At 37.4% G+C, this 25,784-nt stretch overlaps 1 protein-coding gene across 1 annotated transcript in view; it reads left to right on the top strand.

Annotated features, from left to right (window-relative positions):
• The window catches only part of ARSJ (arylsulfatase family member J), a 50,691-nt gene extending 28,291 nt beyond the window's left edge, over positions 1–22,400 (top strand). Inside the window, 2 exon segments of the mRNA XM_045537325.1 lie at positions 19,944–20,688; positions 20,690–22,400. Coding sequence (XP_045393281.1) covers positions 19,944–20,688; positions 20,690–21,346 — 1,402 coding nt within the window. The 3' untranslated portion in view covers positions 21,347–22,400.
• Positions 22,401–25,784: the final 3,384 nt, after the last annotated feature.

Here is a 25,784-nt window from a genome sequence, read left to right as displayed (position 1 = left end):
CTAATAAAATACTTTCAGAGTGGAGTACAGATTTCAAAAGTGTGTTGATGGTGATGAGATCATCAGTTTCACCTCTTTATGCCTTTCTCTCTGCATGTTTAAAATGACGCTAATGTATCTATGCCATGGGGTGATTATGAGGGGAAATAAGAAGAGGGGGTAAGGTAAAGCCCTTTGCACAGGGACTGGCATGGAGCTACCAACACCATTTCTGTCTGTTTTTAAGTTGGCCATTAAGGGAATCATCAGTACACACCTGTGGACGAAAGACCATTGAAAATTACTCTTAGTTCTGTGTGTGCAGATCTTGAACCACTTTCAGGAATGGCAGGTTCCCGTGTCTGCCACCTCAGGTCATGTCCCTCAGCCTCTTTTTCCCTCCTTTAATGAAAGTCATGCATAGAGGAAAGAGATGGTCTCTGATAGTCACCAGATATTCCATTCTAGCCAGAAAACAGTGCTAGAGAAGAGGTAGCCCATTGCTTAAAGGTGGGCTTTAAGAAACTCTTTGCACATCTATTGCAGTGAAGAGAGAGAAAATTCTAAGGACACAGCCAAATAGCATTTAAAAGGCTGAAGTGGATGTGGATGGCTACAGCCAACTCCTCCCTGGTGCAGTGCTGCACTATTTTCTTTGAGCTCCTGCAGTAATATAATCATTAGGTTTTCCAATATGTGCTTTGGAATTTGGTTCTAAAGTATGGTCACCTAGACATACACATATAGATAAAATCAGTGAAGCATAACAAATAAGTAATTCAAGACTATAAGCATAACATTAACAGTATGTCTGGAAAAAAAATCCTAGAATACAGCATTTATTAGGGCATTACAAAGGTATAAGTGGTTTGGTTTTAAAATAAACAAAACTGCCTAGATATTATAAAATATGACATTAATATAGCCTCAGGGTTCCAGGGGATGCTCAGATCTTTGTTAACTCTAAGCAAGTTTCTAAAGAAAAGAACAATAATTTTAAAGTCTTGTCTAGTTCAAATTTCTGGTGGTATCAGTAAACCACTTGGGTTTGCTGATCTACAGTTATGATAGAATGTAAGTTTCAAAAAGTAATTCCCTACTCAGGCTCATATAAAAAGTGGATTGAAGCCATAAGTAACTCACAAGATTACTACTTCATAATATATAATAATAAACAAAATACTATATAAGTTAATACATTTTGATTAGATGGAAAATTAAAAGCTTAGTTTTAAAATGCTATAATTAAAGAAATACTCCATCCAGATAAATTTAATAATATGTTTTACAGTGACAAAAGAAAGTATAAAATTTCTCAAGCTAAACAAACAAAAAGAAAAGGTATAATTTATTAAGTAATTTATAAAGTACAGTCCATATACGTTTTTAATTTAATTGTTCAGGCAGTTTATTTTCTACAAAATAAAGAAAAAATCTGTTTTTCAATTTTAAATCCATATTGGAGTACTAAAATATCACAATTTGAAATATTTGAATATATGTCAGTATTGTACAAAATATCTTATTGACAAAAATTAAAATTTAATGGTTTTCACCTAGTTCATGGAATTGATGAGAAGTAATATTCATAAATTATTTTTAGTCAATCATCAAATATTGGATACCACTCTATTTTGCTGATGCCTCATCTCCAATGTATGAAGGCTTAAATATATTAACTTTTAAATTATAGACATAACTATGAACTATTATTGCAATATCCTTAACATTTTCGTAAACAAAAAGGTAAATAAATTCAAGAAGAGAAAATAAGAAACTAGAAACCACTCTACAGGAAAACAGAACAGCTTTAATTCAAATAACCAAAATAACTTTAATACTGCAATTGTTTTCTCGTGGAACATGTACTGAGCTCAACTGCAATAAACTGTGCGAAAATAAATCATATGATTTATGCAAAATATTATGGATGCATTATTGGTGCTATTGTTGAGGTCAAGGAGAAATGTAATTTATGTAAATTGAAGTAGAACTTGGAGAGATTGCCATATCAAATATATAAATCATATCTACTGACGTGTGTGTATATGTACTGTATATGTATAAAACCACCTTTCTTGATTTCTTTTTTACTCTGAAATTTTCAGTGGAGACAGTGTACAAAATTTGAGACGCTGGTCTACCGTAAGAGATGACGCTATTAAATTATCTTTAATATCGTAACATTGTTTTATTTTAGGTGCAATGTTTTATGCTCCTAAAAATGCTGCATGATATGCGAACTCCCTCAGAGAAACCTCCCTCCCCACCCTACTTGGTGCACTGTCCTCAGTCACTCTCTAGTATCCCCTCTTTCACTTTTGTTCCAGAGCAGTTATCACAACCTGAATCTTCCCAGTTGGGAAGGTGTGTGATCATTTAGGATCCGCCTCCCTCTGTTTCGTCTATGCTAGTGCCTGGCCCAGAGTAGTGTTCTCTTAATATTTGTCAGAAGAAAGCATAGGGCAATCCCAGTAAAATATGTTTGAGATATTTACAGAGGAATTTCTGCTCCATTGAGGAACCCAAACTGCTTCATGTCATGTGATGGAATATCACGGAATGGCCCTAGTCCCCGTGTCACGATACACGTGAGAGCGGCCGGGGTTCCCACACGGGCTTTGCAGATACTGCAGGCGTCAGAGCCATGTGTCAGGCCTACCTGAGCAGCTTTGAGCCCACAGCGATGAACTTTGGCAGGGAGGTCACTGGCCTCCAGATAGACTCTGATATCGATTGAGTTTGAGCATATGTGTTGGGATCCATCAGAGAAATTAATAGTCTACCTTTATGAGTGAATGTTTTGTCATTCTTAGTAAAAGGATGCTTTGCTCGCCTAGTTGTTACTGGTTTTTATTATAATAACTAGGTAAATTTCTGACTCATTAGGAAAGATATTTTCTTCACATATATTCATTAGCTGCACCAAAGAGGCAACAATTATTCTGGGTTATGATGGAGCCAGTATATGTCATGGGTACTATTTAGTAATTTTGAAAGAAATATGTGGTAAACTTTCTTTTTTTATCACTTTTTCATTTTAAGAAAAACCTCTGAGATTCTGGCAGCACCATGCATCGCGTATGTGCCAGATTAAAATGAAAATCTGAAAAGATCACTCGTATCCACTGTTTGCCGAAATTGAAGAACATTCCCAGTTATTGTTGATTGCATTCTACCCTGTGCTCGAGGGAAAGGGGAAAGTGCATGACAGAGAGGACGTTTGGGACGGGCCTTTAAATGTGGAAGTGATTCCACTACAAAGATTCATTCTGCCTAAAGTCACCGGAGTGATGTCTGTGGTTTATTCAGAACGGTGAGGAAGTGGGTCCTGTAACCTGGGTTTGTGAAAGGTTGAAGCCATAATTTCCAGGGCCTAGTCTTCCTAGATGTCTATACTTTGTGTACTTTGCAGGTAACTCTTTTTATTTTTTAGCAGGATTCTATCACTGGGCTAAATATTGATCTGGAAGTTGTTGGGTAAATTAATTTGAGCAGAAAAACATGGGAAGTGAGAAGAAGGGGTGGAGACATAAATTAGAGGCTATTGAGTAGTTTGTGTCTTCCAGTCCTCCCATGATCTGACCTCTCTTTGCCTTTGCAGACTCTATCGCACTCTCCTCGTCATTTACGTTCCAGTTAAACTTGACTGTTCTTTTGTTCTTGGGCTCTTCAAATTCAACTCACTGACCTAACAAGATTCCTTGAGACTGGAATCCAGTCTTCCTCCCTCAATGTCCCAATCCTCTAACACTTCCAGGAGGTCGAGTTGTTGATACATTCTCTAACCTGCTGCCACCCCCGTCCCTGCACTCCGCTTCCTGGGAAAATGGCCTTTCTTACATGTCTTCCGTCTCTAAACCTCTCATTTCTAGTCCGTAATAATAATGGCATCTACCTCAGACCAGTGCTAAAGTATATAATGAACGAAAAGGTTCTTAAGCATTCTTGTTTTTGAATTGGTGCAGTTTTAACTTGGCAATATTAATTTAGAAAATCCTAAATTAATATTGTCTTACTGGCAGTAATTTATACACATGAATTATTGCTTCATCTGCATCATAATTTATTTGAAAGTAGCTGTTTTATATTTATTTTCATTTCTACCACAGAGTTTAGTGTGGTGCCTTACACATTATGTATTTAATTCGTGTTTTTAATTTGAATTAAGTGACATTTTATAATTTTTAACAGCACATCTATCTTGAATTATGATTATTTGGGGGCTTCTTGGGAACACAATAATAGTGGGTACAAGCTATGCGAGAGCATGAGGCTGATGAAATTATTCGTAGAGTGATGGGTTAATACTCACTGAGCTGGCTCAGCTCCTAGGTGAACAAAATTCCCCATGGCCAGCCTGTTTAATCAGCTTTGTGATGTCTGGAGCCCTGAGTCTTTGGTGAAAAGTTTCATTCCTGATAGATTAAACAAATTTTGTAGTTTCAGGTGAATAACTCTGAGAGCCTCTTGCCCCTTCTCAGTCAACATTAAACAGGACGTATCATCCAAGATAATAAGAAACAGAGCGCATAGAAGAGAAAAGAATCTTAACTAAGTCCTTTGCCAACACACGCCTCACTCCAAATTCTCCTAACAGCCCTGCTCTTTGTACTCTTCCTTCTGCCACTGAAATTAGGAATGCCCGGCACAGGTTACGGAAAGTACTAGTTGCAAAGTCCTATGTCAACAAGATTCTTTTCTCTGACGACTTATCAATTCTTTGTGTCCTACAGTTTCTTTTAATTTTAACCAATGCTGATGCAAAGTTAGAAGCTTATAATTTTTATTTCTATGTTCTGGTTTCCCGGTGGTTACAGAGTTATAGTCCTTTAAAAATGCGTGTGTGTGTGTGTGTGTGTGTGTGTGTGTGTGTATTTCAGATCATTTTAAATGATACACTGCTCTCTCTTTGATGAATATAAATCAACTCCATATGATACCTGTACGGTCCAGCCATCCACCGTCATGCAGTAAACCCAGTTTTAACACTTCAGTGTGTCATTATTAGTGCCATTGCACTTTATTTAATACCTTCTAAAGTTTGTCAGTGGACCCGATTAAAATTAACAAGAACATGGATGTGATATTTGTGGTTTCCTGGGCCACATCGCTATTTAAAAATTCTGAAACTGCATTCTTACTCCAAAATGTGATGATGTACGTGAAATCTAGGTTGACCTTCTCGTAGTGGGTACTCAAAACAGACAATGCTCTGAAGTCCTGCCCGCTCACCGACTTTCATTTGATCTAGACTTCATGGTACATATGTACCACACTTCTTCAGCCAGCCTCCAAAGAGACATACAGCCCTCTGCGTTCTTTGTGATGTATCTTTTTATTAATAACTAAGTTTTCATTTTAGGAGAATTCAATCAGTCTTTCAGCTTTTAATTGCTAATAAAAGTTATCAATTTATAGAATGTTAGAACTGAAAGACCCTGGAGGCTCCCTAATTCCAGACTCCTTATTTTAGAGAAGAAATGTTGTTAGTTTTTTTAAAGAAGTTTCCCGATGTTGACTAGTATGTTTGTTGAGGTGCTTCACCAGCAGGTATTCAGGCTTGTTCTGCAAATGCATGAATAGTCCACAGCGTATCAGGATGTTGCGAAGTGATCCTGGATAATTTGTGTGTTTACTGCTGTGTTTTATGAATGTGTTTGAAGTCTGCTCATCTGCACCTAATAGCTACCAGATGCTTCTCTAGAGAATGTTTTATGATATTTGAACATTTGTGCAAACACAAATATTCTGTGGAAACCTTTTCATCCTCACAGAAACCATCTTGTTTCACGAGCTAGAGAATAATTATGATCACTGGCAGAACAGCGGTTTTAAGTTTTCTAACTCTCAGAAACGTGCTGTTGGCTATAAGGTTCTACTCCAGCAAATATACAAAGGAATATCAATCTGCACTTCCTTTTATTCAAATTCTAAGGGGAATGGAGCACCACATACAAAACACAGAAAGAAGTGCTTCCTTTCTATAGAAGCAGCTTGTTTCTAGATGCTGTAAGAAATACTTAACAAAACTTGACCATATTCACTTTACAGAGCATGATTCCTGTTAGATATGGAACTATGTTGACACCCATCACTTCCTTGCCTTTCTCCGGCTGCAATCTTACCATCTACCCATCTTCCAGCCTTGTCATGCTGGGTCATGAACCTCTGACTTTCTTCTCCACAAGATTTCCAGTGCCTTCTGAGGCACTACTAGCTTTTCTGAAAACATGGGGTTATGTTGCATAGCAACGGGTTTCTGCCACCTCTCTGGCTCCACACGTCACACACTGCCCTTCCCAAAGTGCACACCCATCCTTCGTGTCCCTCCTGCCCCTTACAGATGGGGAGAGGTGAGCTGAGAAAAGACAAGTGAAGGAGCTAAATGATAGGGCACGACCCAAAAGCCAGATGGTCTGACCACAGATCCAGGGCTCTTTTGTTTGCTTTAACCACATCAACAATAACGATTTGTGTAGTGGGTTATAATATACACAGACATTTCCTTTACACTAAGTCATGTAATTTTTCTAAATAACAAAGTAAGGTAAGAATTATTATTCCACTTACACAGCAGATGTGGACACATAAAGAAGTCACTTATCTGAGGCTGCGCCTGTAACTTTGCTGTCACTTGGGTCTACCCTTACTTTGAGATTTCATTTATGTGGAATTGACTTCAACTCCTAGTAGGTCAGTCGTCTTCGGGGGATTTCTGTTCATGGTCTCATGGTTGCCTCTTTCTAGGCTGAGCTCTTGATCTCAGCTGAAACTCATATTCTAGTCTAGGACTGTGTGTCTCAGCTTCAATGCAACTGAGATATGAAAAATTGTCCTTATTTATTTATAGTTAACTTTTAAAGCTAACTACTCTAGAAATTAAAGGAAGAAAATAGAAAATTTTCACCACCAACATGACTTACGCCAGAATCAGCATACCATTTTGGCTTTAAAAAATAATTTTTCATCCTCCTACAGAGTTAGTAATGTGGTTGAGATTGGAATTTTTAATCCAACTGTCATATTATTTTTACTATAAAATACTGTTTAATAAAATCATTGGTAATTTAGGTTTGATAATGGGATAGTTTAGAAATTTAAAGGAAGAATGTTTGGCATAACGGCATTGATTGATATATCTATTCAGAAGATTTAGCCATGGAATAATTTAGAGAAATTTCAGAAATTTCAAAAGGGCTTCAAGACCCTTTTGTGCTCTTACAAATCACTGAAGACCCCCAAAAGCATTTGCTTATATGTCTTACGTCTATTGGTTTTTACCATAATAGAAATCAAAACTGAGAATTTTCAAAAGTGTTCATTTAAAAATAACATCAAACTGATTACATATTAACTTAAGGCATTTTGTGAATGTAAATATATTCTACAAAATAATATATGAGTGTTCGCCACTGCTATCTCTGGAAAAAAAAAATAATATATGAGTGATGAGAAGAGTAGCATTATTTGTTATTTTTGCTAATCCGTTTAGCATCTACCCTAACAGAAGATAACTGGATTTCTCACTATTTGTTGTTTCTGTTGAAGTGTGTGAAGAAAATTCAGCCTCATCAAGATATGTAGTTCGAAAAGGGAGATGTGTTTTAAGTAGTGCTTTCAGATGATTGTGGATATTTTGCTTTGGTATTGCACCAAAAGTTAATAACTGTTGGTTTCTTAGAGATTCTTACTTATTACCATTATGTAAGACCAGACAACAACCAATAGGTTGGAGAATGTAAGTCTGCCAAAATTCTGATAACCCTGTTGAATTCTGCAATTTTTTTTCATATTGTATTTCTATGTTCTAGGCACTGTTTTAAGCACTTTGGATATATTAGCTCATTTAATTTGCATGGTAACTCGGTAAGAAAGGTGCAGTTATTAACCCCATTTTATGCAAATGGGAAAACTGAAAATAGAAATTCTTTGAAATGGATTTGCCATTTTAGTTTTCAGCTACATTGTTTCACAGGATAATAATTTAAAATAAAATAAACCTAATGAAAAGGATGTGTAATAGAATTTCAGAGTTTATTGGTAAGCATTAGAGTGTTCAGTATGATATTGATATCATATGATATTGAACACTAATAACATATTGGTGAATTATAAAGGGAAATAATGGAATTCTCCTTTAGTAGGTCAAATCACTGTTTTCATAGCATTTCTCTAATTATATTGTCATGAACTATTTTTAACTTGTATTTCTAACATTTTTTCTTAATATGACATATAAGAACCATATTAATATAGTTTCTGAATATAATTTTTAGCTAATCATTGCACTTTGACATGCACTTTCACCTATATTATTATAAAATACCATTAAACTATTTTGAGAATCTGTGTTGGATCTCAGTAGAAAGACAGTTAAAACAACATTGTACTTTTCAGGATTGCAAAAGTACAAGAACTTGGGGGTAACAGTTTGGGATGTTATTTTGAGAGGAGAGGACAGGCTGTGGATCCAACCCTGACCACCGGAAACAAACATTTTGCAGAAAATAAAAAAGAGAGTTGCCATATAGCCTACGAGATAAAACCTGCGAGCTTTCTGTTAGTGCCCTTTCTGGACTGTAAGCAGTGAACTCTCACCTGAGGGAAATAATCCACCTGTGCAGTGATCGCTTCTTACTTTACTGGTAATTTAGGGATATCTTTCTGGGGAAAATATGATCTCTATTATCATAGAAAGAGCGCTGACCATCTGCTTTTCATATTCGGTTAACAGATTGAGGAAACTATTTTACCTGCAGCAAGAGGAACAAAGGGTAACTGTGAACAGACGTCTGACAGTGAGGAAGGGTGGGGGGAATTGCATCCCTAGGATGTGTTTCCAGGCAACAGGTTTTAGCTATTCAAGATCTTCAGTGGGTATTATTTATTTTCCCTTTTATTTCCAGTTTTACAAAGAATTATCACTATGAAATGTTTCAAATATACTAAAAAGTCTTGAGAATGACATAGCAAATACTCTGGATATTTTTCTACATAAAGCAGGAATATGAAAAGAATTATCATATAAACCTAAGGCAGCTATAACCATGCTATTGTGCACATAATAATGTAGGAAAGCTGATCTATAATAAATATTGGGGCAAAAGGTCCATTTTAATTTGCTAATTGTCTTCCTTTCATTCAAAGCTACTTATAAAGTTCAACCCTTCAGAATACAAAATATTAATTCCATATCCTTATCTGCTGGTACTAATTGCTTAATAATACTGTCCTTTTAATAATAAATAATAAACAATACTGTCCTTTTAATACAGATGTTGAGCTATTCAAAATAGCTTAGTATCTATATTCAAGATGGAGTCAATAGTCATCACTGTTAGAATTTAGAAAAGACACTAATAAAAGGTCGAAGTTACAGATGGACTAGAAGTTTATAAATTTACCCTTTAGAGAAAAAAAAATCTAATGCCTGTTTATTGTTGCTTATATTCTATTTCTAATGATACCTGCATGAAATCGCATGACTCTAGCCTTGAGAATCTGGTCATAGCAATTAATGCAGACTTTACTCAATAATTCAGTTTATCTTAAGTTGAAATTGCTTTATAACAGAATTATAGACATCATTTAAAAATAATGAACTGGAAGTGTAATAAACCCAGCTATCTTGAAGAATAAGCAAGGAGGAGAAGGAAGGAAGGAGGAATAAAGGAGCCAGAGAGAAGACACTCTAAGGAGGAAGAAACTTACTTTTGAATGGAAACTATTTCACATGTGATTTGCAGCCCTGTTTCCAAACAGACCAGGAAATTGTAATCCATGTAGAAAAAGCTTTGGCGTCATAAATATTAACATGTTGTGGATAAGGAAGACAATTGCAAGGACAGATTCTGATGACCAGGAAAGATTATCCAAAGGCAGGAATTTTAAAAGTTATTTGACAAGTTTTCCTCATTTGCTTGTTTAATGCAAGAGAGCATTTTCTCTGGCTTTGAGGGGGAAATTGCAGAATTCATTTAGTTCATTTCGTCCCCTTTCTTCTGGTCTGAAGGTAATTTCTTGAGTACCTGTCCCCACTGGGAAGGACATTCCCTGATGAGATGAATGAGTGTTTCCTTTATTTGGCATTTAGATATAATCTCTTTTCACTTCAAATTAATCCGTTGCCTTGATACAATTAGTCCCATATTTCTCTGAGTAGAATAAGCTAGTTTTCTGAGACCTATACATCTAAATTTCATTTATATATAAACTTATATAACAGAAACTAAAAGCTTCCCTTCTCCCACAGTGATTACTGTAATCTTCCTGGAAATAATCATGTTCAACAGTTTGGTGTCTATCTTTACATTTTTTCTTTCTCCTTCTCTCCCTCTCTCTCTCTGAACACACACATAATCTAACGCATTCATTCAACAAGTATTTGGTGATGTCCTGTTATGAGCCAGGTTTTGTTGTAAGCGATGTGGATATGGCAATGAACGAAGTCCCTGCCTGCGTGGAACTGACACGTTTGTATCACAAAGATGTAATAATACAGTAGACATTCTGCCATAACTAGATGTCTGCGGCTCAGCAAAACATCGCGAACACTTCCCCACATCAGCACTCAGCCCACTTTGTGCTCTTCTGTCCTTCATCTAGACATTTTGAAATAGTCTATGCTCAGCATCTGTACTTTTTCACTTTCCATTCGGGTCTCAACTCACTAAAATCTGGGTTTCTTCCCACAACATTCTACTAAAATGTAGTTTATAAGGCCATCTCTGCCCCTCTCCTGTCTGTCTTTAGAGGGTGTCATGCAACCCCATGAATTCGCCCACCACCTGACAGCTAATGAGTCTCAAATCTTTATTTATTTAGTTACTTAATTAAATGGACGGCATTTTTATTGTAACATTGTTTTCCACTATTTTTCATTTAGAAATTCATATCATTTCAACTTTAACACACGGCGAAAAACATTATCATGATCTAATGTGGGTAGCATACCATTCTTTTTCTAAAATAAATTTTATTGTGCATATATTAGGTATATAATGTGATGCTGTGGGATTTACATAGATAGTAAAATGGTTACTATAGTGAAGCAAATTAACATACCCACCATCTCACGTAGTTACCTTTGTGTATGTGTGCGTGTGTGAGTGGTAAGAGCAGTTAAAATCTACTCATCAAATCTTTATTTTACTTCATCCTATACATCTCCAAGCAGATATCCCACAGGTACCCCTAACTAAATGCAGGACAATACTTACCATTTCCCCATGTATTCCTCTTCCTCTTCCTCTTCCTCTTCCTCTTCCTGGATGTCTTAACTCAATGCAGAGAACCTCCTTTCACCCAGCCACCCAGACCAGACGCTTTGGACTCATTTCTCCCGCGCTGCCCACATATGGTCTGTGACCCTATGAAACGTTCCTCTTTGTGCCCTCTGATCTTCCCCTTATCTTCATTGTCACTGATTGCAGTTTTGACTATCATCATTTATCTCTTAGATTAGGGCAAGTCTCTCTGCCTATACCTTGTTCCACTCAAATCCATTCTTCACATTACAACCAGAGATGTTTTTCTAATGCAAAGCTTTTATTGTGTCGCTCTCTTTTCAAAAGTACTCTGTGACTTCCTGTGACCTTTACATGAGTATGAAACCCTTAGTGCAGCTCTGTGCTGTAATGCAACACTCTGACCTTGGGCACCTGCTTGCCTCTATAGGCTAATTCCCATCAAGGTATCTCTGAATATCTGTTCTCATATTTTAGACTATTGATCCACAGAGGCCCAAATTCTCTCTCACTTTTTGCATTTGAACATGCTGCTTCTCTTACTGAAACGCTCTCTTTGTCTTGCTTTCAACTCTTCACCTGGATGGCTCCTCCTCCTGCAAGAATCATCTCAGATTCATGTTTCCTCATGAATGTGCTTTTGTCAGTGTTACTTCAGGGCTGGCAGTACCTGCCTTTGTTCTGTGTTCACCCAGATACTCCGATGAATACACTAAAACTCAGATCAAACACAGCCCCTTCGGAGAGGTTTGCTGACCCTGCTATGAGCACTTATAAAACGCTGCAGTTCTCGACTGTAGCACTCGCTCCTGTCATCACAGTCCTCTACTGGGTTCTCTCTCTAACTAGACTGAGTTCCTTGAGAGCAGGGACCATCTATCTCATTTATCTTGCACAAAGTAGGTGAATGAATGTCAAATGAGTAATTCATTCATCCATCTGTTCCCTGAGATGAAAAACCAGGCATAGACTCGTGACAGCCCTCCCCCACCTCCACCCCTATCCAGAAGATATAATTAACTAAAAGATGAAATTAAGGCCTATACATAGAATTACAGTCTTTGAAACAAAAGAGTCTTTTGGAAGGAATTGATAACAAATACCTTTCAGAATATGGAAAATCAGTTATTTTTTGAGCATAAATATCTGAATAATATTTGATTCATAAACAGCATTCTCTTGTACCTATTCTCTTCCCTTCAAAATATCAATTTCCACTCCACTGTTGGCCTATTTTGTACTCTCTAACCATCCTGGACTTCAGAGTCTGCATGCAACTATTCATATTTTATCTCACAAGGTTATATTAAAAATGTAATTAGATTAAAACAATAATGTATTAGAGATTTTCAAAGGAGAATTTATAAACTATAATATCAAGCACCCAGTAATACAAATTAATACAAAAATTACAAAACTCTTCACATATTCTAATGGGAAACCAAAAGTTCTATTTATAATAGCATTTTTCTTTTAAGTTGAGAAAGTGAAAATGGATGGCTATTGATTTTAACATTTAGCATCAACTCTAGGTTTATTATTGTTCATGTGGCATTTTCTTCACATGGTAACCAGATAGTGACAAAAAATCCACTAAATTTCAAATTTATTTAATTTTTTAGCCAAAGTCATACAGGCATTCAAAACATATTCTGTGAAACATCTATTTTTAAACTAATTTTACATTATGCAAAGAAAGAAGTTAAATATGTATTGATGTGTTATGGAATCCTTTGTATCAAATACCTGTAAATAATAATATAAACATGGTTTTGTAAATCTTTTCTGATGTTATATGCAGTCCTTTATTGGAACACTGAGCTATTATAGTCTTTGACCCATGGATTCTTATAGTTAGCAGGAAACTTCGAGGTCATCGAATACTTCTTTCCCAATTTGAGAGTCTCTTTTATAGATTCCTTGGCAAATGACCATCTAGCCTGTTTTACTGTTTTTTGTTTTATTTTGTTCTGTTTTTTTAATTTGTTTGTTTGTGTTTTAGAATTTTCTTTTTTGCAATGAGTTGAAATCAGCCTCCTTGTTATATTACCCATTAATCTTAATTCTGTACTTTGGAATAAAACAGAGATGGATTGAACCATCCACCATTCACCAAATTATAAAAGCTACAGATCCAGAAATCATTCCTAATTTTTTCCTTTTCTTCTCCCTCCTATCCTTCTCTCACTGATTTAGTCCTATCAGTTCTAAAGAGTATACAGTTGATCCATCCACTTCTTTCCATTTTTACTGCCACTAGATGGTAGTCCAGGCCACCATCATCTTTGACCTAGACTACTGCAACAGCCTTCTAAACAATCTCTATATTTCAGTTCTCATCTCTCTACAATCCATTTTTATACCAGTGGTCTCCAAACTGAAGTACATACACCCTAAGCCAACACAAGATGATTCATTAGGATGCCATAAGAAATATCAGATACTCTATTTATTTTATTTTTATCTCATTTAATTTTTTGTGTACCTTTTATAACTTTTAGATTAATACAAAATGCATGTGTGTAATTTATAAATAAATAAATATACATATATTGGGGGTCCATGCTTAAATATTGAATAATAATTTTCAGATATGTTCTAATTAACAGAGTGAGATTACTACTTGTCAGAATTTGCACACTGCTTTTATAGAATGTAAGATCTTATTAGCATTTTAGATATCATTTTTTCTTTTGCTTTTCTTAAATTTGTAGTCTGATATATCCAACTTCTCAGATCCAGTTACAGTCTTTTATAGCTAACACATTAAAAAAATTGATTTTTTAAAAGTAAAATATCTTCTATTTGTCCCAATTAGATTTTCTTATATCTTTTTAAATGTTTGAAACTATTTCATACTTACAGAAAATTGCAAGTGCAACGCAAATAATATATTTTTCCTGAGTCATTTGAGAGTTAATTGCCGACATGATGCCTCATCATCCATGATACTTTTGTGTATATTCCCTATAAACAAGGATATTCTTCTACATTAGCCACAAAACAACCATCAAAATCAAGAAACTGACATTGCTATTCCCATTTAATCCTGAGTTTTCATTTAAATTTTACCTGCTTTCCAAGTATGTGCTTTATTGTAACCATTCCAATTCAGAATCACATACTGCATTGGATGGTCATGCCTCCTCAGTCTCTTTCAAACTGGAAGAGCTCATCAGTTTTTTGTTTGTAGAAGGCCCCTCAATTTGGGTTTGCCTGATGTTTATTTAGGATTGAGTTCAGGTCATGCACCTTTGGTTGGAACATCACAGAAACGATGCTGTGTTCTTCTCACCGCATGCTATCTGGTGCAGTGTCATTCTACGTGATTTTGATTTGTCCCATTACTGGTGCTGTTAACTTTGATCACTTGATTAGGATGGTGCCCACTGGGCTCCTCCCTGCATAGTTACTCTCTTCTCTGTATGATTCGTAAGTGTTTATGGGGAGATACGTTTAGACTATGTCAATATCCCATTCCATATCACACTTTTATTATTTCTTTACATCAGTATGGACTCAGGGTTTCCTATTTTGGGGGGGGATATAAATTGTGATTATCACTATATTTATCTTGGTGCTCAAATTGTCCCAGATTTGGCCACTGAGAGCCCCTTCAGTCAGACTTCTGCATCCTTTTGATATATTCCCTTCCATCTTTGAGGCCTTCCTTACTTTCTGTCTACATTTAATCTTCTTTCCTTCAGCCACATTTCAGGTCATTTAGACTACTTTTAGTCTTAATTCTGCTACTTATAATATTAACTATTTGCCCCAGAAAATAAGCATCTCTTCTATTTCTGTATTCAAGTCATGGATAATTATTGATCAATGAGTTGAGGCCAAAGTTGAGGCCAAAGAAAGGACCCTATTGTGCTGCTCCAGAAACTACCTTCCAGGTCAGGGGTCCTCAAACACTTAGTTTTGCAGTATATTTTGAATATACTACTTGGCAGTTGCTGCTGCCAACTTATGTCACTATCAAGCCAAAGACTCCAACAAGCACTTCTCTAGATTCCAACCATGTTCTTTTTGAATAAAATAATTTATTAGCATTCTTGATGGGGAGAAAAGATGAACAGAACCAATAGCTCTGTCTTCCACATGGCGCTGTCTCCATCCCCATCTGATCCCAAGGTTAACAGAATGTGTACATTCAAGTCACCCTGACTGCCAGTAGGACCTTTACTTACAGCCACTTGGTGTTATCAAAGTTATGGGTGAGGGGGTGGAAACTTAGTTCCTGCCACACATTATACATGCAGTAATATGGCTCAACTGAGCAAATTAATAAATAGTTAAGATTAATGCAAATAAATTAAACCAAACTTTAAGTGAGCCTAGCTGTTCATCTAGCAATGAGTATATCATGGAAGAGTCTACAAAGCCAAAAATCTAGATCCCACAGTAGAACCTCAGAACTTACAGCTTTAAAACTGGGCAAGCCCCTATGTTATTTGAGGAGTTTTTCTTTCTCTTTCTTTTTTTTTTTTTCTAGTTAAATGGAACACCCCTTCCTGTTCTACAGAGTTGTAGAGACCAGAAAAGAGCATGTAAATGAAAATTTTCTATATTATATTATCATTCTTATCCCTAATTAAGAATGCTGTCATACAGTTGATTTTCCATTATTTTATAAGAAACAGATCATGGACAGCTTTTTCAAATGCTAAATTATTTCTAAGCTATTTACCTAAATGCTGATCTTTTAAAAAATAAGAGAGAGAAAATGAAGCTAACTTGGCAGTATTTTCTTTTTGACTCTATCTAATTTGTTCTTTTTTTTTTTTTTTTTTTTTTTTTTGGAGACAGAGTCTCGCTCTGTTGCCCGGGCTAGAGTGAGTGCCGTGGCATCAGCCTGGCTCACAGCAACCTCAGACTCCTGGGCTTAAGCGATCCTCCTGCCTCAGCCTCCCGAGTAGCTGGGACTACAGGCATGAGCCACCATGCCCGGCTAATTTTTTGTATATATATTTTTAGTTGGCCAGATAATTTCTTTCTATCTTTTTAGTAGAGACGGGGTCTCACTCTTGCTCAGGCTGGTCTCGAACTCCTGACCTTGAGCGATCCACCCGCCTCGGCCTCCCAGAGCTAGGATTACAGGCGTGAGCCACCGCGCCCGGCCTAATTTGTTCTTTTTGAAATGCTCACAAATCATCTCCTTAAAAAAATCATTCTCAGATTTCTCTGAGATCAACATAAGTCTCACTATCCGGTTTACAAATCCTTCCTTACTTTAATTGGAAAGTTAGAACAGATTCTCTTCTCAAGCCTTCTGGCATCTCTCCTCTGCTCCTTGATTTTTCAAAAAGTACTAATATTAACTCTTTAAAAGAACAGAGAGAGCATCAGACTTAGCCCCTGTTATTCAAGAATCAGTCTCACAGCCTGGTGGAGCAGGCTGAGATGTTGGGGAGAATACAACTTCTCTACGTCTCGAATTTCCCATCTATAAAATGAATATAAAGAATTTGACTTCTCACTGTTGTAGTGAGAATTAAATACAATAATGCATATGAAAGAAAGTCTATAAATTACAGAACTTTGTGCAAACGTTAGTGACACATAATTCAGCAACAATAGTAAACAATAGTAACAATAGTATAAGGTAACATTTATTAAAGGTACCCTCCTTACTAGATCTGTGCTCTCTTCCAATGCTCATGGCAACCCAAAATGTAGTATTATCCCTATTTTACAGGTGAGGAAACTCAGGATCACAGGGATTAAGTACTACCCAAAGTCACAGGGGTCATAAGCAGTGGAGCAGATTCAAACCCAGGTCTGTCTGATTCCAAAGCTTGTACCCATAACCTGTGTCCCAAATTTTTCCCTAAACTCCTTCCTTTTTGGCCCCAGAAGCTGAAACTCATTTAAGCAGGAGCTGCCCTAAATCTCTCTCCCATTGTAAGCTGCTGCCAAACTTTTTTGTTTCTGGTTCTAAATTTTCCAATATGAAAACCATTCTATTTCTGGAGAAGACAGAAACCGCATAGTTGATGAATAGCTCTGAACTCTCTTATTTATCTGCAGGCACACCACCATCTTCTGAAAGCGGCAAAACTCTTCTTTCCTTCTCTCTGTTTTTTTTTTTTTTCTGCAAACATTTCCTGAATTTTATGTTTTTTACAAGCCTCTATTATTTTTGCCTTTGCCACTAGGCGAGAAATGACAGATTTAATTAGAAAGGCTGAAATTGGTTAGCTTTTCAATGAATTGAATAGACATTCTGGTCAAATACATTTTCTGCATAATTAGTTACTTAGCCTGCCCCTATGAATCGTTCCCCAAATTTTTACCTATACAGATGTATCCCTTTTTAATTTCCTCCAAGTTTACATTCATGAGTATAGCCAATTTGTCATGTACTTGCACAAAATTAGTTGTTTCACAAGTGAATGTTTTGGATCCCGGACTGAATCAAAAGTTATCAAGGACAATAACACTGTTGTCTGGATTTGGTGCTTAGGTTTATGAAATCCTTACTTCTTTTGGAGTTCATTACATTTTAAATTACCACAACTGTGATTATTGTGAAACTTTGACAGCCAAATAACCAGGAGAGCAGACAGGGTCCATAGGGCTATGCTACTCTGCGACAGTGACCAGATATCACTTCAGCCCCCACAAAACCATCAGTGTGCGACTGCAGTTAACACTTCAAAGAACTCATAGTTTCATTACACTGTCATTAGAACATTCAAAAATATATAGAACTATTCACCCAAGTTATGGATAATAGGTTGGCCTTTCAGTTTAAATCACTATGGAAAACGTTTTGTTTTTGACCTCAGTATTCCTCTTCTTAATTTGATTCCAAGAATACCTTCATATTTACCTTGCAATTTTCTGCAACATTCATTTTCTTAGAATTTCTATATTTTCTATTTAAAAAGTCTTTTTGAACTTATATAATAACTATAAAATCAGTTACTTTTAAAATGTCATGAACAAACAGGCATATCTTGTCTCAACTGAAAATTCATACACTTTTGTGATAATAACTGCTTCTGAGAAAAAAGCCCTTGGCAAAATACCTTTGAAAAAAGAAAAATGCCAGAAATTAACATTGACTTAATTTTAACAAATAGGAAGAGTTACCATATTTTCTTAGACTATATTATGAGCGACTATAATTTTTTAAAAAGGAGACACTGTGGGAAACATACATAATAACTCATTTCCTGCTATTTTTGGAAAAATGTAATCCTTAGCACTAACTAAAACATTTACTCTAAAATGGCTTTTCAACAATAATGTATTGTGTAGTCAGAAACCTTCTCTTTCTCTTTTCAGAGATCTAACAGGTTAGGAACTTAGTATGAAATATTGTTTGACAAACAGATTTTTTCTATAGTTTTTGTATTTCTTTTTAGTACTTCAGAGTTAGCTTAAAATAAATGATCTCAGGAAATGATTTAGGAGCTAATGTGAGGCCCCTAGGTTAAAAACAATGATATTAATAATAATACCCTGGTTCTAGATATCCTTTCTCTTATTGTGTTAGTTTTTTGTTATATGATTAGGAGATTTAGTAAAGTTTATTCAAATTAATTCTGTTATAGGAACGTTAAAAAGGCTTTGAGAAAAGTGGTGAAATCTTAGTTTCAAAAGTACTGATTTACAGCCAGAAAAAATCAAACAACCCTATCAAAAAGTGGGCAAAGGACATGAACAGAAACTTTTCAAAAGAAAACAGAACAATGGCCAACAAACATATGAAAAAATGCTTAACATCTCTAATCATCAGGGAAATGCAAATCAAAACCATAATGAGATACCACTTATCTCCAGTGAGAATGGCCTTTATCAAAAAGTCCCAAAACAATAAATGTTGGTGTGGATGCAGAGAGATAGGAACACTCACACACTGCTGGTGAGACTGCAAACTAGTGCAACCTCTGTGGAAAGCAATATGGAGATACCTTAAACAGATTCAAGTAGACCTACCATTCGATCCAGCAATCCCATTACTGGGCATCTACCCAGAAGAACAAAGACGTTCTATAAAAAAGACATCTGTACTCGAATGTTTATAGCAGCACAATTCACAATTGTAAAGATGTGGAAACAACCCAAGTGCCCATCAATACATGAGTGGATTAATAAAATGTGGTATATGTATACCATGGAGTACTACTCAGCTATAAGAAACAATAGTGATCTAGCACCTCTTGTATTTTCCTGGGTAGAGGTGGAACCCATTCTACTAAGTGAAGTATCCCAAGAATGGAAAAATAAGCACCACATGTACTCACCATCAAAATGGTTTCACTGATCAACACCTAAGTGCACATACAGGAATAACATTAATTGGGTGTCTGGCAGATGGCAGGGAGGGGATAGGTGTATACATACATAATGAGTGTGATGTGCACCATCTGGGGATGGACGCGCCTGAAGCTCTGACTCGGTGGGGAACGGAGGCCAAGGGCAATATATGTAACCTAAACTATTGTATGCCTATAATATGCTGAAATAAAAAAATTTTTTTTAAGTACTGATTTAGGTTCACATGTATTTCAGATATTAAATATGAAGCTAACGAGGGTAAGACTTTTGAGTTAAGAGTAGAAAGGTTGAATCGGTCCTATTACTTGGGGTACAGTTTGTCTTCATAGACAATAATTAAACATTATTTAATTTAGGAATCACTGTTTTATGTAGAATATCTTCTTTATCCTGCCCTGACAAAATTTTTACTCTTTCTTCAAGATATCAGATACACACCGGACTTCAGCATTCTATCATAAGACCTACCCAACCCAACTGTTTACCTCTGGACAATGCAACCCTACCTCAGAAGCTGAAGGAGGTTGGATACTCAACGCATATGGTTGGAAAATGGCACCTGGGCTTTTATAGAAAAGAATGCATGCCCACCAAGAGAGGATTTGATACCTTCTTTGGCTCTCTTTTGGGAAGTGGGGATTACTATACACACTACAAATGCGACAGTCCTGGGATGTGTGGCTACGACCTGTACGAAAATGACAATGCTGCCTGGGACTACGACAATGGCATGTACTCCACACAGATGTACACTGAGAGAGTGCAGCAGATCTTAGCTTCCCACAACCCCACAAAGCCCATATTTCTATACATTGCCTACCAGGCTGTCCACTCCCCGCTGCAGGCGCCGGGCAGGTACTTTGAACCCTACCGCTCCATCGTCAACATACACCGGCGCCGGTACGCGGCCATGCTCTCCTGCCTGGACGAAGCCATCAGCAACGTGACGCTGGCGCTGAAGACGTACGGCTTCTACAACAACAGCATCATCATTTACTCCTCGGATAACGGCGGGCAGCCCGCGGCAGGAGGGAGCAACTGGCCTCTGCGGGGCAGCAAGGGCAGCTACTGGGAAGGCGGCATCCGGGCCGTGGGCTTCGTGCACAGCCCGCTGCTGAGGAACAAGGGCGCCGTGTGCAGGGAGCTCGTGCACATCACGGACTGGTACCCCCACGCTGCTCGCCCTGGCCGAGGGGCGCATTGACGAGGACGCTCAGCTGGACGGCTACGACATCTGGGAGACCCTCAGCGAGGGCCTGCGTTCGCCCCGGGTCGACATTCTGCACAACATCGACCCCATCTACACCAAGGCCAGGAACGGCTCGTGGGCGGCGGGCTACGGCATCTGGGACACGGCGGTGCAGTCGGCCATCCGCGTGCGCCACTGGAAGCTGCTCACGGGCAACCCGGGCTACGGGGACTGGGTGCCGCCGCAGGCTTTCAGCAACCTGGGGCCCAGCCGCTGGCACAACGAGCGGGTCCCCCTGTCCGCCGGCAAGAGCGTGTGGCTCTTCAACATCACGGCCGACCCGTACGAGAGGGTGGACCTGTCGCACAGGTACCCCGGCGTCGTGAAGAGGCTCCTGCGGAGGATCTCGCGCTTCAACAGGACCGCGGTGCCCGTGCGCTACCCGCCCGGGGACCCCCGCAGCAACCCTCGGCTCCGCGGCGGCGCCTGGGGGCCCTGGTACCAAGAGGAAAGCAAGGAAAAGAAGCCGGGCAAAACGAAGGCTGAGAAAAAGCAAAAGAAAAAGAAGATGAAGAAGAAGAAACAGCCGAAGGCAGGCTCGTTTCCAAGCTGCCACTCGGGCGTTCCCCGGGGATGAGCGCAGACGCTCCCTGTTCGCTTGAGCTCAGTTCAGGTCTCATCCTTCACCTGTCGGCCAGGTGAGCCCGCAGATTCGGCTCCAGAGTCTCTGCCCGACGTGTCAGGCTCGTTTCCGTGCGGTGCCACTCCCATGCCACCCGGCCGCTCCAGAGACCGTGCCACCCCAGAGACCGTGCCACTCCCGTGCCACCCGGCCGCCGCGTGGAGACGCTCTGCCCGGCGCCGACGGTGCTGCCCTGGCGTTGCGGGCCCGGAGGGAACGGAGATGCGCGAAAGGTCCCGAGTGCCGCGCTGGGCTTCCGGCCGCCGACCGGGCTCTGCGCTTTGGATCACCGAGGGGACGGAGGCCTGCATGCTAGTCTGACGGAAGCTGCAGGGTAGCACGGTGAAAAACCACCTTTGATTGAAGTACAAAGGTGATGTCACCTCAGAGGCCTTGAAGAATATATTTTCTTAGTGAATTTTTGCATCCCTGTCCTATGACACTTGGGATTCTTAATTCTATGTCGTGTATCATTTCCTTTCCTGTGAAAATAAGTTGTTTTTTTTTTCACATGTGAACAGCTTGCATCTCATTTTATCATGCATGAGGGAATGTCACACAAGAATGTTTGAGCACACTGCCAACAATGAATGTAACTGTCGTCTGAATACTTTAATAGAATAACAATTCAGTATAAAGTACGTAATTTATTTTTACAGAAAATATTAAATATTTTGTTTGCATAAAAAGGTATGCAAATGATTTTAATTTTTATTTTATTTTCTGCATACCATTAGAAGAGTTGTTTTACATTTCTTCGAGATTACCAAGCACTGTAATACTACAAATTACTGTAATACTGTGTGAATTCATAGACTATAAAAAGAAAATTATTCCAAAAACATTATTATCATCATTGTTCAACCATTATTTTGAATGTAATAAGATGAATATATTCCTTACAGATTACTTGGAAATTCAGTGTTTGTGCAGAGTTGAGACAACTTTATTGTTTCTATCATAAACTATTTATGTACCTTAATTATTAAAATGATTTATTTTATGGCACAAGCATATTTAGCGTGGCTTTTCTGATCTAACTTCTAGATAAAATCGTATCATTCATCTTATCAAACAAAAAACTTTACTAATAGGCAATTGAAGGTATGGTTTGCTAACAGCCATAATAATATGGTTTTACAAATAAGAGATGTTTCCACCTGGCTACTGCATGGAGGAAGATGTTCACTTGTTAATAAATAACATTTCTAACAACCTTATTCTTACACAAAGTGGACACGGTGGGGACATACAGAGAAATGGATGCTGCCTGGAGTGGTTATTATAAAAAACTAGTTTGGAATTCCCATATGCAGACATCATGAGAAGAATTAAAGGAGAATTATCTGTAATGAAGTTTATCAGTGAGCATAGATTGATGTGGTTCTTCTACCTGGAGTTGTCTCTGAAGTGCCCTCTCTGAATGCAAGGGCCCCCTAAGCCTCACATATACACTTGGAAAGTCACAGATGGCTAGAACTGTGATGTGTGAAGTCACAACTGCGGTAAGAAAATGTGTGTGGTGATATGACAACACAACATTACATGCGTCTATATCAACACAAGGACTGCCCCCCACAGTTTCTGGAAATCTGTAAAATAAAAGAATCTGTAAACTAGTCTTGAAATTACTAAAGTGAACAAAATGATCTAAAAGATTTTAATATTTTATTTCTAGAATTTATAGCTCTATTTTATTTTATAGTATAAAGTTGTATTTCCTGAAGTTTGTGTTTTGCAACTGTGTCTTTTAAATGAGTCTTAAAAATCAAAAGAATATTGTCTGCATTTTCCTTTCTTGGTGGCACATAAAATATTAATAATGTAACTTACAATATATGGTATCTCATAAATTATAAACAATATAATCATTACACTAAAAAAGAGTTCCGAGGAAAATAAGCTTGGGAAATACTGGGTTAAACAAATTAAAGGGGTCACTTTAACGTAGACTCTCTTAGAGTTTTTAAAATCTTAGTTTGCATTGTAACTCTCTTACAGGAGAAAAATTTTATACTGTATTTTCTAATTTATTTCACCATAAAAGTCTTCTCTTTAGCACACTTCACAGGACTGGGGATTTGAAGAGTTATTAAATATACAGATATTGTAAACATAGGGCAAACACAGAATCTTCTAGAAGTTCCCAGAAAGACAAAAAAGTTGCAAAGAGACAAATTAGGATTATGAAAACTAACTCATGCTGGAGCCCAGCAGGTATTACCTATTATGATATGATTTTAAGTTCTCTGAAAAACCATAGCTTTCTCAATGAAAATGAATTAGCCCACGGGTGTTTTTGTTTTTGTTTGTTTAATCAGAAATGGCTTTGCAGATGCTGATCGCTGTTTGAAAGAGAGTACCTGCCATCTGCTCATGGCTCTAGGTAGACTATGGCTTAAGAGAAGTCTCAGTGTCTTAACCTTAAGAAACTAAAATCTAATGTAAGTCATGTATAAATCACACACACACAAAAATGTTTCCAAAATGCTGTTAGAATATCACTAGGAATTTCAAGATGATCAGGAAGGAAAACATTGTGCACTGAGTTTTATGCCCTCATCACTGAAGCTATGTGACTATTGGGCATTTATTCTCAGGTGTCGGTTCTCCTGCACCATGATCCTGGGGGCGCATTTCCAGGCTGGCTGTGGCTCTTTCAAGTGTAAACTGCACCTCTTGTAGACCTCTGACTTATTCTTAGAACCGCAAAAGAAACTCCCACTAGCTTTGTCAGAAAATACTTTGTTAATATAGCTATGTGTCCGGGATGGGAAAGGATATAAAAAATATTTTCTTCCAATAAAAATGAACAAGAACAAAAACATTTGTGGTATCTTTCAATCAGTGAAAACAACCACCTTGGGTCTGTCAACTGTCAAGTCTAACTAAAGGACTTGTTCCATCTATATTACATTCTCTTTCCTCACTTTTCTAAAAATTGAGCGAATATTACAGTTTCCTTGACTAGACCCCTTTAAAAAATCTTAAGAATAGAGGGGAAACTGTGTCATGGGTACTTGAATAATTATACAGTTACTTTTTTGTACTTTCACTCAGCATTAATCTGTAAGAACCTTCTATATTAGTGTGTATACCTGGCATTTTTTTTGTATTACTGAGTATTCCATTATATAGATAAACCACAATTTTTTTTTTATCTTTTCACATATTGATGGGGATTTGGGCTGTTTCCATGTTTAAGCTAATATGACTAAAAATGCTATGTACTTTCATGTAGTCTTATTTGATTTTTCAAGGCAACTGAATTTGGCATCAAGATTAGCTTCCTAAGCATTTGATTCACGGCATTTTTGAACACACGAACTGTGACTTTGTCAGTAGCAGTCAGGATGCGTGTCGTTGGCAGCAGAATGCTGCTTTGCCAGAAGCAGCCAAATTCATGAGTCCTAATAAGCTAATAGCCACATTGTTTCCTGGAGGGAAATTACGTCATGAAATTCCCTCATTCATTCATTCATTCATTCATTCACCAAATGCTTACTGAATCTTACTATCCAAATGTTCCAGCCCCTTGAGATACATCAGTGACCAAAATGGATAAAAATTCTTACCCTTGAGCAGGTTACCTTCTAGCCAAGTGAGGCAGACAATCAATAATAAACATGGCTAATAAGTTATAGACTGTATCACGTAGTGTGAAAAAGGGTAGATCAGGATAAGCTAGCATCTGCATGGCCAGCACATAAGACAACGCCAGACTCATACTTAGCACTCAATATATTTTTTGAATAAAAAAGTAGTCATATGTATCCATATGTTCAGCTACATTTGCTTGGGTTTCTGCTTTCCATTTCTTATGGGATGATTTCACTGCTGAAAACTAGAACTGATCATCCCTAATTCCTTTAACAGAAATGTTATGAAATGCAGAAGTTGCTAGCACTATAAAAAAAACACTAGCTATTCTATTAGTTATCTAATTTCATTTCTAAATTTCACCTAATCATTCCTATTGAAAACAACATTATAATTTTAATTTATTTCAGGTTATTAATATATTCCTCGTTTTTCCTCTAAACACCTTTGGATCATTTTTTTTCTGCCACGAATCATTCTGTTTTCTTTACAATTAGTAGATAACTCTTGTTTTTCATCAGTGTGAAAATGTTCTAACTTCCTTATAACTTTCCATTAATGCTAATTTACTCCATAATTTATTTGCCCTTTAAAGCATCTTTCTCTTTTGACATTTATCTTTAAAATCTCTTTGTAAGCAGCTATTTATTGAGCTGAGGCATTTCATTAGCTTATTTGGATGCTGTACATGCTCATGAAATACAGCAAAGTAAATCCTTGAAAATTTTCCCTGTACTAGCTTGTCTTTTACACTAAGAAGTACTATATATACTATTTGCATGGAAAATATACA

The sequence above is a fragment of the Lemur catta genome, chromosome 26 (assembly GCF_020740605.2).
Source record: "Lemur catta isolate mLemCat1 chromosome 26, mLemCat1.pri, whole genome shotgun sequence".
Classification (NCBI taxonomy): Eukaryota; Metazoa; Chordata; class Mammalia; order Primates; family Lemuridae; genus Lemur; species Lemur catta.
Note: the sequence above shows the minus strand (reverse complement) of the source record. Positions and strands in the feature narration are given on the sequence as shown.